General features: G+C 37.6%; 1 protein-coding gene across 1 annotated transcript in view; it reads right to left on the reverse strand.

Annotated features, from left to right (window-relative positions):
* LOC149210132 (uncharacterized) overlaps positions 1-4,297 on the reverse strand; it is a 38,023-nt gene extending 33,726 nt beyond the window's left edge. Inside the window, 4 exon segments of the mRNA XM_089398885.1 lie at positions 52-305; positions 394-1,230; positions 1,233-2,006; positions 2,009-4,297. Coding sequence (XP_089255011.1) covers positions 52-305; positions 394-1,230; positions 1,233-2,006; positions 2,009-3,665 — 3,522 coding nt within the window. The 5' untranslated portion in view covers positions 3,666-4,297.
* Positions 4,298-13,180: the final 8,883 nt, after the last annotated feature.

Consider the following 13,180-nt stretch of genomic DNA (forward strand, 5'->3'; position numbering starts at 1 on the left):
ATCTTTCATAGTTGGTCTTTCTTCAGGGGAATCTTTTGAACAAAACAAAACAAATTCTATCAAAGAAAGTATGCATTTATATACATTATCTTCTTCAAATTCATCTCCATCCATCCCGGTTAAAAGACTATTATCAATTACCTCCTTCACTGTGTTTGGAACTGCTAAGTTAACCCACTTGTGCAATGTTAGGTCTCCAACAAATATGTCACTTGTTGGTCTCTTTCTAGTAAGCATTTCCAATAACAAAATGCCATAGCTGTAAACATCTCCTTTGGTTGAAACTCTCTCACCTAATCCATACTCTGCATTAAAGACAACCTTAATCAAATTTTTAATAGAAAAGTCTATACAAAATCATTAAAGAGAAAGTAATGTTTTAAAAAGATATACCTGGGGCAATGTATCCCACTGATCCTTTCAAAGAAACTGTTGAGGCAAGTGAATCAGCAGAGGATGCACCAATTAATCTCGCAATACCAAAATCTGTTACATGGCCTGACATGTCTTCATCTAAAAGCACATTATTTGGTTTTATATCACAATGCACTACTTGCACAAAACAATAATGATGAAGATATTCCATGGCATGGGCCACATCTATGGCAATGTTTAATCTTGTTTTCAACCCTAGCTGACACACATCCTCATTGTTGTTGTCATCTCTGTTAGGATAAAGATGCTTCTCTAAGCTTCCATTAAGCATAAATTGGAACACTAAACCTTTGAAATGCAGGTTGGAACATGAGGTTATGATCCTCACCAAATTCCGATGTCGGACCTTCTGCAAGACACTACATTCTGCTTTAAAGCTCTTCTCAACCTGGTCATTTTGCAAGTCTAGAACTTTGACAGCAACAAGTGTGCCATCACTCAAAATTCCCTTGTACACTGAACCAAAACTACCGGCTCCAATCAAGTTGGCCTCAGAAAATCCATTAGTTGATATGTGAAGTTCTTGATATGAGATCCTTTGAATTAGAGCTCGTGACAAGTCCATGTTTTGCATATGGATATTCCTTCTCCGAAAAAATCCCAAAAGTAAACAGCATAGTATAAGAACAATAATAGCTCCACTCACTGGTAATAATACTTTTTTCACAAAGGGAAAATGACCTTTGGTTGATGGACATGCGGTTAACTTGAATACTTGTGGCCCACAAAGGCCAGGATTTCCAGTGAAATAAATGGAAATTGTTTGATTTGCAAATATACCACCTTTTGGAATTTCCCTGTTAGATTGTTGAAAGAGAAATTCAAATATTGAAGCATTTTCAACTTCTCAAGTGATTCTGGTATTGTGCCCAATAAGGAGTTGGAAGAGAGATCTAGCTTCACAAGACTTTGCAAATTTCCAAGTGAATCTGGAATAAATCCTTGGAAGGCATTTTGAGATAAATTCAATGATTGTAATTCGCTGCAGCTTCCTAGTGTAGGTGGAATGACCCCAGTCAACTTATTGGCAGAAATGTCTATAGCTTGAACCATTGTAATTTTACCAATCCCCATGGGCAAAGAGCCTTCTAATAAATTCCATGAAAAATTCAAGTAGAAAACTAAATCATGAAGTTCAGCAATTTCTGGTGGTATGCTACCAGTGAGCATATTGTGAGACAAGTCAAGCAATTCCAAATTTATACAGCCTCCCAAGCTAGCAGGTATGCTTCCTGATAAGTGGTTGTTATGAAGGGAGAGTCTCCTTAGTTGTTTAAGGGGTGCCAGGGGTGCAAAGGAATTGGAAATATTTCCAAAAAGTCTGTTTTTGCTAATGTCCAAAAGACCAAGATGTTGTAATTGTTCAAAGTCAGCAGGGATGTTTCCTTCTAATCTGTTGTTTCCTAAATTCAATCTTTCTAATTTTTTAAGGTTTCCTAATGATGGAATGCTGCCATTTAAAAAGTTTCCACTTAAATTTAGGTAAGTTAGGCTGCTAAGATTGTTGATAGATGGAGGGATGCTTCCTTCTATTATGTTGCTTGCTAATGACAAGAAAGTTAAATTGTTAAGGCCAAAACACCACTTAATATATTGTTGCTCAACCTTAGTTCTTGTAGATGAGAACAATTAGTAAGAGATAGAAGAAAGAGCATGGTTGTAGTGCCACCACTATCAAGCCCATTAAAATGTAAGCTTAATTCTTCAAGGAGGGATAGCTTACTCAACTCTACTGGCACACTCTGAGTCAACTTGTTGTGGTCGAGGAGGAGTATTCTTAGATTGGAGCAATTCCCAATGGAATTTGGTATCTTTCCACTAAGTTGATTTCCCCATAAAGAAAGGTAACTCAAACTATTGAGCATGGCACCAAATTCTGATGGAATGTGCCCTCTTAATTTGTTTCTGTTAATGTCCAAGAGTGTGAGTGTGGAGATATTTGAAAAAGAAGCGGGAATGGTCCCTGACAATTCATTTTCAAATATGTAAAGCATTTGCAAACTAGTGAGCAAACCTAATTCTTGTGGAATGCTGCCAGTGAGTTTGTTTGAGGAAATTGCCAAATAAGTCAAGGTGGAAATATTAGACAAAGAAACGGGAATAGTTCCTGACAATTCATTTTCAAACAGAGAAAGCAATTGCAGACTCGTGAGCTGGCCCAATTCTTGTGGTATACAGCCAGTGAGCTTGTTCATCGGAATTTCCAAGTGACTCAAAGTGGAGATATTGGAAAGAGAAGCGGGAATGGTGCCAGACAATTCATTATGAGATAGCTTAAGTGTTTGTAAATTGTTGAGCAGACCCAAATCTACTGGAATGCTTCCAGTGAGATTGTTGTTATCAATTTCCACATCAGTCAAAGTGGAGATATTGGACAAAGAAGCAGGAATGGTACCTGATAATTTATTTTCAAATAAATAAAGTATTTGTAAACTAGTGAGCATGCCCAACTCTCGTGGAATGCTACCAGTGAGTTTATTTGTATCTATTTCTAGTTCAGTCAAAGTGGAGATATTTGAAAAAGAAATAGGTATGTTGCCTGACAATAGATTTGTGGTAAGATAAAGCGTTTTTAAATTAGGTAGTAAGCCCAACTGTGGTGGAATGACACCAGTGAGCATGTTAAATTCAATACTCAAATCAATCAAGGCTGAAAGGTTTCCCAAGGAAGAGGGAATGGTACCTGTTAGGGCGTTGGTTCCTAAGAAAAGTTGTTGCAGAGAGGTTAAGGAACCCAACTCCCTGGGGATAATCCCGCTCAGATTGTTGAAGGAAAGCGCCATGTAAACCAGATTTCTGCAACTGTGGATTTCGCTTGGAATACTTCCTTCCAATTGATTGTACGACAATCTGAGCTTCTTCAGATGAAAGAGGCGTCCCAACTGTGGTGGGATATGACCGTGTAAAGAGTTGTTTGAAAGATCAAGTGTGTGGAGAAATGACAAATTGCCAAGGTAAGGAGAAATGGAGCCACCCAGATCGATGGAACTGAGGTTGAGGGAGACTACTCTGTTTTGCAGTGGATGACGACGACTGCATGTGACAGCAGTCCAGTTGCAAAAGGGGACTGCAGGACTCCAATCTGCCATGTAATGATAAGGATCGTCTGAAATGAGCTTCTTGAATTCCATCAGGGAGTGCCGATCATCTCGAAAAGAGTGAGCAGAGGAGGAGAAAGAAAAGATGAAGAGGAGAAACAGTATAGCAAAAGAAAAACAGAGAGACCCCATAATGCAATCCTATACGCCTCTTCAACACTTATGAAATGGGGATTGGGGGTTGTCTTGGAAAAAATGCCACATTCCACAACAGGGAGGTGAAAATGCAGGGGAGATTTGCAGCTCTATGTGGCTTCTCACAACTATTTATAAGAGAATTGAAGTGAAGATAAACTCGGCGGTCGATGATGGGGTGACAGCACTATTACTAATATTCCACCATTTGTCTGATTGCATCCCTAATAATTGTGGTAGTGCTAAGCCAGTGGGAATTGAAATGATTTGAGGATGGACTGACAGGCTAAAGGCTGGGACGCACTAAGGACTCTGTACTGATTGAGGGAGGAGGTTGCTATGGCTGTCATCTTGTGATAGGATTTAGTGTGACCGAACTCAGTGGCAGAGAGGGAAAGGTTCCTGGAAGGTGTGATTGGATTTACTGTCACTGATCTAGTGGCAGCTAGAGAGGGAAAGGTCACCATAAGGGAGGGAAGAATTCCACCACAACAAAATTCCAAGTACCTTTTATTCGTGAAGGCAAAATCAAGAGAGTACGAACGTTGACAGTTAAATGGAACTGTGGAAATTAAGGTGCATGAACAAGAAAAATTCTGCGGTCGGTGATGGGGTGACAGCACTATTGCTAATATTCCACCATTTGTCTGATTGCATCCCTAATAATTGTGGTAGTGCTAAGCCAGTGGGAATTGAAATGATTTGAGGACGGACTGACCGGCTAAAGGATGGGACACACTAAGGACTCTGCACTGATTGAGGGAGGAGGTTGCTATAGCTGTCATCTTGTGATAGGATTTAGTGTGACTGAACTCAGTGGCAGAGAGGGAAAGGTTCCTGGAAGGTGTGATTGGATTTACTGTCACTGATCCAGTGGCAGCTAGAGAGGGAAAGGTCACCATAAGGGAGGGAAGAATTCCACCACAACAAAATTCCAAGTACCTTTGATTCTTGAAGGCTAAAGCAAGAGCTACGAACGTTGACAGTGAAATGGAACTGTGGAAATTAAGGTGCATGAACAAGAAAAATTCGGCGGTCAGTGATGGGGTAACAGCACTATTACTAATATTCTACCATTTGTCTGACATCGCTAATAATTGTGGTAGTGCTAAGCCAGTGGAAATTGAAATGATTTGAGGACGGACTGACCGGCTAAAGGATGGGACGCACTAAGGACTCTGCATTGATTGAGGAGGAGCTTGCTATGGCTGTCATCTTGTCATAGGATTTAGTGTGACTGAACTCAGTGGCAGAGAGGGAAAGGTTCCTGGGAGGTGTGATTGGATTAACTGTCACTGATCCAGTGGCAGCTAGAGAGGAAAAGGTCACCATTAGGGACGGAAGATTTCCACCACACAAAATTCCAAGTACCTTTGATTCTTGAAGGCTAAAGCAAGAGACTACGAACGTTGACAGTGAAATGGAACTGTGGAAATTAAGGTGCATGAACAAGAAAACTGGCACAAAGAAGCGGTGTAGAAATTACCTACTATCCTCTTCCCTTGGAATTGTCAGTGGTAGTGACGGCCTATTGTCCTCTGCGTGATGAATGCATTGTTTCATGAATGGATAGAATCCTACCATAACAAAATTCCAAGTAGCTTTGATTCACGAAGGCTAAAACAATAAAGTGCGAATGCTCATAATGAAATGGGACTGTGGAAATTATGGTGCGTGAACAAGAATAATGACACAAAGCAGCGGCGTAGAAGCTACTAATTGCCCTCTTCCATTGGATTTGTCAGTGTCAGTGTCAGTGACGAGCTATTGTCCTCTGCATGATGAATGCACTGTTTCAGAAGAGAGATTTAGAGATAACTTTAACGTGCAGTGCAATGCATCTGAACAAAGTAACAGTGTATGAAACAGGTTTTGAGTTGTCATGTACTATTTAATGCATCTGAATACAGTAACACTGTATGAAATAGGTTTTATATTGCCAGGTAATAAAGTAACAGTGTATGAAATAGATTGAAAAATAAGATAGAAGTTTTACATAGAGATGAATGTATTAATATAAAGCAATTTGCAAATTGGATTTTATTTACAAAATTGGTTGGAAAACAAGAGCCACTTGCTCGTGTATTTTGTACAGAATGGATCAAACAGTGACGATGGTTAATAGAAAACGTAACATGATGGATCAAACAACGACGATGGTTAATAGAAAACATAACTTCCTTATTGCTGGTATATTTCTGTTTGGAATTTCAATTCCAAGGAAAAAAAAATAATTAGAAAGTAAAACATTACAAAAAATTATACAACTACATAACATGAATTTCAATAGTTTTACATATATATGTAGGTGTGTAAATAATTTATATATAGGCGTGTAAATAATTTTTTTTAAATTAAATTATTTGATTAAGAAAAAAAGTTTAAAAATCAATTTCAGTTAATTTATTGTTTGTAATTAAAAACTTAATTATATGTTTAACGAAATTGCAAAGTTTTTAAATCTTTAATTATTTAAGGGGATGAAATGAAATGATATTTTAACGTTCACGTGACTAAAAATAGTCTGTGGATCATCAATTCCTTGTTTTTGTCTTTTGCAATTCAATCATTTTTTATTCAAATTGAGGATGAGCTAACCCAACCTTTTAACAGTCCCCTCACTTAAAAGACAATGGCAAGAAACTGATGCTAATATATTCTCATAACTTTATTTGATGTCTTTGAACGCATCACATTCCAAAATGAAATGTTTTTCCGATTCCACTGCCCTAGACATGCAAAGATGTACACACCCATTATTCCCAAGCTTCTTTAGGCCTTTTCCACCATCCCATTTCACACCAAAGTTGATCCGAATTGGTTCTTAATTGAGCAATAAGAACCTTTTCCCTCCGCGGAATGCTAGCACCAATGTACTCTTTTTGTTGGAGATCACACGTAGGGTTGAATTCCTCAATGTAGTACTTCTTCTTTCTACCCAACTCTTTTCCCCATACCTGTTTATGAAATTTCTCCATAACAAAATTATTTAGCTCCTTGCTATTTGTGGGACAAGCATTGAGGTGGATATTTCATTTTTGCATCTATGTGTAGTTTTGTCTCATCAATGTTTTCTTTCTTTCACTCATGCCTTCATTGAAGATAACATTAGGCCATGTACCTACTCCCGTTTGTTCAATTATTTTTAGATATCTTATGACCCGCACCATAGCAATTGCTTCGATGATAGTTGCTCCTGTTTCACTCAGGGTTATCTCATAAGGTACCGAACTTCTTATTTTGAACTTGCTCATGATTAGGTGTTTTTGGATTTTCTCAATTTGTTTACATTTTGAGATAGGGGTGCTACTAGCCCATCATTCACACCCATATAGAATCATTTGACAAACTAGGAGTTCAAAAAGCACTTTAATCGTTTTCCAATCTCATAACTTTTTTCTCTACATTTGTTTTGAAGAGCATATAATGCTTTCCACCGTCCTAAAATTCTTTTCTTTCTGCGGCCCTCCCAATTAACTTTGTTGTTGAAATCAATCCCGAAGTACTTGTACTCGTTTACTTCTTCAAGAATGTTTCATTCAAAGAAGAACATATGCTGGCTCTGCTTCCTTTTATTAGAGAAAAACATTATTTTGGTCTTGCTAGTATTGACTTGCATCCCCACCGCTCTACAAAAATGCTCAAGGGTATATAGGTGCATTTGCAGTCCATGGGCCGATTTAGCAATCAATACAAGATCATTAGCATATAAAAGAAACTTTATCACAAACTCTCCCAACTGAACACCATCTCCACCTTGCAACCTTGTTTTACTCCAATGTCACTTCTAAAGCTTTTTGAAATACCCACTGAGGTTCTAATTTTGACTTTCACCTCTTCATAAAGTCTATGGACAATGACTCAATAATGCAAAGGAATTTCAAGTTCTTCCATTCTACGCCACAACTTATCTTTGGGGATTGTGTCAAATGTATTTTTGAAGTCAACAAAGCAACATAATACTTCTTCTTTGTCCCCCCAAACCTTTTCAATAATGTGTCTCAACGTGATACCATGATCCATTGTAGAATGCTTTGGCCTAAAACCCGCTTGTCCTTTTGCCCTCTTTTCTCTTACTTCTGCCCACTTACTGATTCTATTTTCTACCATGTTGTTGAAAAGCTTTGCAAACAAAGGATAAATCATAATGGTTCTATAATTGGAAGGATTATTAATGTCTCCACTTATAAAAAGGGGTATTGTTAGGCTACTTGTCCAATCTCTTGGGAATCCTTGTTGAATGTTGTTGTTGAATATTTCCATGATGTGCAGTGCAAGAGTGTTCATTCCCCATTTTAGATACTCTGCTTGAAGTTCAACTAAGTCCTTTTCCTTTCCTATTTTCAACTTCAACTTCGTAGTTTAAACAATTCAAAGTTTACGATTAAAAAAATGGAGATGAAATTATCTTAATATCATTTTTCAAATGCATAATCAAACTGCCATGTCAGAGAGAGATCAACTACAAGCACAAAACATCAGTTGTATAATAGATCATGACAGGGAGCATCAAAACTTTGTTTATATTTATTTTGGAATTTTAGTGGTTTGTTTAGAAATTAGCATTTTGTTCCAGAAGTGGTTTTACCTACGTGCATGTTGGAGGGCTCATTCTTTATCTAAGAGAGGGTGGGTAAGTCATCTGATGTTTTTGGAGTTTTGTATCTTCATTTTGTTGCTAGGCGATATGCCAAGTTCTTTAAATTTCTTTTTAAGCTATTTACAAATGGAGGCATTTGGTTTTCTAGGAAAGAATGAGGTTGCTTTTGACTATTCCCAAGCATAAACACTGAAATTGTGGGGATAGGGGATCCTTAATTTTACTGTAAATTTGTCCTTTTGTTATGCATTGATTGAGATGGATGTTGCCAGAGAATGATATGAAAATTCAGGAGACAGGGGAATTCCTAATTTTTCTGTAGAACTGCAGAATATAATTGGAAACTCGCACATAAGAACACATTTTTTTCCATGCTCCATGCTGTAGAATTTAATGTTTATAGATGCAATGGAGGTCTAGACAAATGAGTCTCTACTCATGGAATTATTTATTCTTCACTTTACAAACATTGGAACGGAGTTGCAAGACAATGAGTCATATATTTTTGCCAACTTGGCTAAGGTATTAAACAAAACAATGCCATGTAGATGGTTTGAGACGGAGAAGGAAAGACAACGATTCTTACAAAATATCTATTTCCATTATTTGTGGTTGAGCAATAAATTTCTGTTGGTGAGGCAAGCAATCATGACAACATCCAATTAGAGACAATGGAATAACAAGACTAACAAGACTTAAAAGACGGTGTACAATTATGTAATATTTCTTTTTTTGATAAGGTCAAATGGACAAATTTACTCATGGTATTTACTCTGGTATCTGCCCATGATATTTGCTTTCGAGGGAAAACAATAAAATAATGTTTCTAGAGAATCCATAAAGCCTATAAAAGGGGATAGGAGCTAGGCATTTGGGACATCTCGAGTTCATCAATCTTATTGTGTTTTGTTGAGAACTTGGCTTGGCCAATTCTAGTTTGATCCGGGACGAAAACCCCACGGTGATCTTTGTTGGGTGGATTCATCCAGGATTCACAAAGTGCTTCAATATTTTAGCTTAATCATTTGATGAGAAGTTGTGCATGCCAGTGGTAGGGGCTTCAATATTACTTGTATGGGCATGTATCATATTTACAACTATTAACATAAATAAGTGGTTGCATTTTTCTTTTTTGGATCCCTTATGTTTTGTATTTTGGGTTGAAGTATTTTTAGGAAACTATAATGTGTCAGATCTATTGAAAATTTTGCACTCTAGAATCTTACAGTGGTATCAGAGCTAGTTTTCGTGTCTGAGCGTTTATTGCAGATTGATTGAGAGTTTCAAGAGAAACTAGTTTTTGATCGTCTATAATCACCCTAGCTAAAATCTCGTTAATTTCAGTGGTTATCTATAGCCACCCTAATTAACCATTGCAAAGAAATTGTTTTCCCATGATTTGCAGGTGATTTTTTTTTTTGGGTTAAAGATCAAGATGCCAAAAGAAGTATAGTGGTTGGAGTTTAATTATTATGGGTCAAGTTCTTATGGTGAGATCGAATTATGCCATATCATTGAAGACTAAATTCTTCAATTGAGTAAATTCACAAATTTACTGAGCCAGATTTAATTGGAAGGTCGAAGAAGAAATTGTTTTGGCCAAACTATTATTATTTGGTTTATTCTTCTAAAACCTCGGATCAAATAATATTTTGTGGAGTTAAAGGCACCGAACGTCTTTGTAATTAGGAGCGGAGGATTGATCTACCATATTGAAGCCATATTTGAAATTTCAAGCTGGTGCCTGCCTGATCTTGAAGAGAGGACAAATTTTCCACCGGATTGTGAAGAGTGCTAAGTTATATTAAAGGGGAGAATTCGAAATTGTGTGACCTGCGAGCATTGACATTCTCCAAAGGTCGAGCTGTTTTATTTTTTTTATTGTTTTCAAACATAACCCGGAGATGGTTAATGGGTCAAGTTTGGCTCACTGAAGCAACCAAGAACCATTGTTGAGTGTGGACCGAATCTCCATTTCTGCTGGACGAAGATACTGCGTGGGCAGTTTATATGGCTGATTAAGATTCGAAGCTACACAAATTGGGTGGCTGAAGTTTCAAAAGCTCCGTAACTGCAATTTTTCAGAGGGTAAAACCTGCTACAAGAAAGGGTTATTTCTATTATTTGAGGCCGCATTCACCAAGGCTATATCATCATCTCCAAAAAAGTCAAGACTGAACCAGAGAACTGAAATTTTCTAGAGACAAAGGCAGAATTGAGAAGATTGCTTCACCGCTTAATTGTCTGGATGATGAGACAACTTGTAGAGGCCAGAATTCACATTGCAATCTGATCTTGTATATGACCTCTTGAAGCACGAATTTCAGATTTGGAAGATGACCAATTTTGAGCCAATTATTGCCAACAAATCATACTTTAGACAAAGGCATTAATCTTTAGCCATCTTGAATCGACAAAATTTCTCAAAGGTATTTTCTGGAAGATATTGCATCTGAAAGGGGTTTTCTTCTGAAGATTGAATTATGGGCTATCAACTCCATCAAAGCCAAGTTACATCCAGTCATAGAAATCGAACTCACTGAAAGTTAATACCAGAATTGAAGGAGATTTTTTCAGTAAGAAAAAAGTTGTATATATTATGAATATCTCATGTACAGTATAGTATGTAAAAGGAAATATTGACAATATTTCCCAGCCATATAACAAAAAGTGACCATGTATGCATATACAGAAAATGATAACCTGGCAACATGACTGCATTCACCGACAGATCTAAATAATTTGATAGATGGAGAGATTGACCCTTATACAGAGAATAAGGAAACAAAAAACGTGATACCTGAGCATAAGACGATGGTAAAAAGACGGGATCATGATACATACTAGGATAGAAAAGTATTCCTATATACTCGACATAGAGAAGTGTTGAATTTGATGCGTGATAGACCCCACAGTGATGCTCAGGTACCATCTTCCGCATTGTGACCGCAGCCCCTCTTAGATAGTGCATCAACAATCATATTCTATAAGCGTTTTACATGTGCAATGGAGAAGAGAGAAGTCTCCCAGATTGATGAGATCTTATGCATCCATCCAGAAAGATTGGCATTTTTTATTGAATGTATTCCAATCACATGATCTATAATGATTTTTGAGTCGCCATAAATTCGTAGGGGGCCAGTATTCAAGAAAGAGCAAAAAGTAAGGAGACCATATAATTCCATGGCCTCAGCTTTGTTGCTTGTCCCTGAACCTCCATTCCAATATATTGAAAAGTGTTGGTCTTCCATAATATTGATGTATACTCCGCATGCACACATACCGTCTTTTGCTGCACCATCGAAGTGAGCCCTCGGATATATCAACTGAGAAGGAGCAGATACATTTGATTTTTGTTTCACTTGCTGGGGAATATAGGGGAGGATAGAGAGATAATAGGGGATGATTTGATCATATATGAGCTTGAAATCCTCCTTGCAGTTATGAAAAACCACCCTATTCCGCCATTTCCATACAAACCAGAACACAATAAGGGGAATAGGTCTCCATAAAACTTTCTGGGAGCTCCACCATTCAAATGCATCCATAATGGATGAATGGGATATGAAGTTGAAACCGAAATGAGAGGCCAGCTTCTTCCAAAGGGCCTGTGTGTGGATGCAGTTAAGAAGAATGTGCATATTGTCCTCTGTCTCAGATAGACAAAAAGAGCAGATAGCTGGGCCGTGCCAATTCCTTTTTTGTAGGTTGGTCCAGGTGAGGTTTTTGTTGTGATATACAAGCCATGAGAATAATACAATTTTGTATGGGCATCCAGATTTCCAGAATGTAAGTGGAAATATTTTCTCGGAATAATCATGATGTTCTTCTATTAAGGAGATATATATATATCTTTAACAAAAACATTTATCCTGCCTCCCTTACCCCGCCATACAATGCTGTCCTTTTCCTTGGTCCTGTATATCCCACTGCTCTTCATATTCCAGATAATCTTATCCCATTGGACAACCATTTGACCATGAAGGCCCCAATCTATAGCAGATTTCCATCTAGGAATAGCACCCTGCCAATCCTGAATGACCTGTGCCCAGTAAAAAATACCTTTTTGTTGAAATAAAAGTAAAAGCTGATGAGGGATAGGCCAAACTTCCTCTACACCCATGATAGAATCAAGACCGATGAGAATGTTGTTCCCTGATTGAAATTTCCAAACTAGATTTTTGAAAAAGAAGTGCTGGATCTTTTGAAAGCTCCTCCATATAGCCGAACCACGAGCGGGCCCTAATTCCCCCAAACAGGTCGAGTTCTAATGTTTCCCTGCTTTTATGAGCTGACATAGGAGAGAATCTATGAGATCTGTACCTGAAACAATAAGAGAAATCTCTGTTCCCCAAATATTTTATTCTGATAGCACTGCTCCATAAACTGTCTCCTAGTACCACTTTCCATAGTGATTTACATAACAGGGCCAAGCCAAATTTGCGAAGGTTCATAATGCCCCACCCCCCATCTTTTTAGGGAGGGTAAGATTTGTTAACTTGGTAAGGTGGAATTTTCTTTTTTCCTTACAACCCCCCATATGAAGATTTTCGTTAAACTATTTAGTTTTTTAATGATGCTTGACGGGATGAAGAATAAGTGAGCCCAATAAACTATGAGTTGTGCAAGAATAGTTTGTGTGAGAATCATCCTACCAGCCAATGATAGGCATTTAAACTCCCAACCTGCAATCCTTTTGTAATATCTGTTGAGGATCCAAGACCAATCTGTTATGGAATAGCCAGATGGCTTCAAATGATAGCCCAAATATTTCATTCCCTCTTTGATTGATTTTGCTTGAATATTGAAGAGTTGAGAGAGATATTCCATATCTTCCATATTGACTTCCCCATAGTGAAAAGATGATTTTCCTTCATTTATACACAAACCTGTCACCCTTTGAAAGGAAATT

The sequence above is a fragment of the Pinus tabuliformis genome, chromosome 1_2 (genome assembly GCF_031772625.1).
Source record: "Pinus tabuliformis cultivar Carrire ecotype Pingquan chromosome 1_2, CPIR1, whole genome shotgun sequence".
Classification (NCBI taxonomy): Eukaryota; Viridiplantae; Streptophyta; class Pinopsida; order Pinales; family Pinaceae; genus Pinus; species Pinus tabuliformis.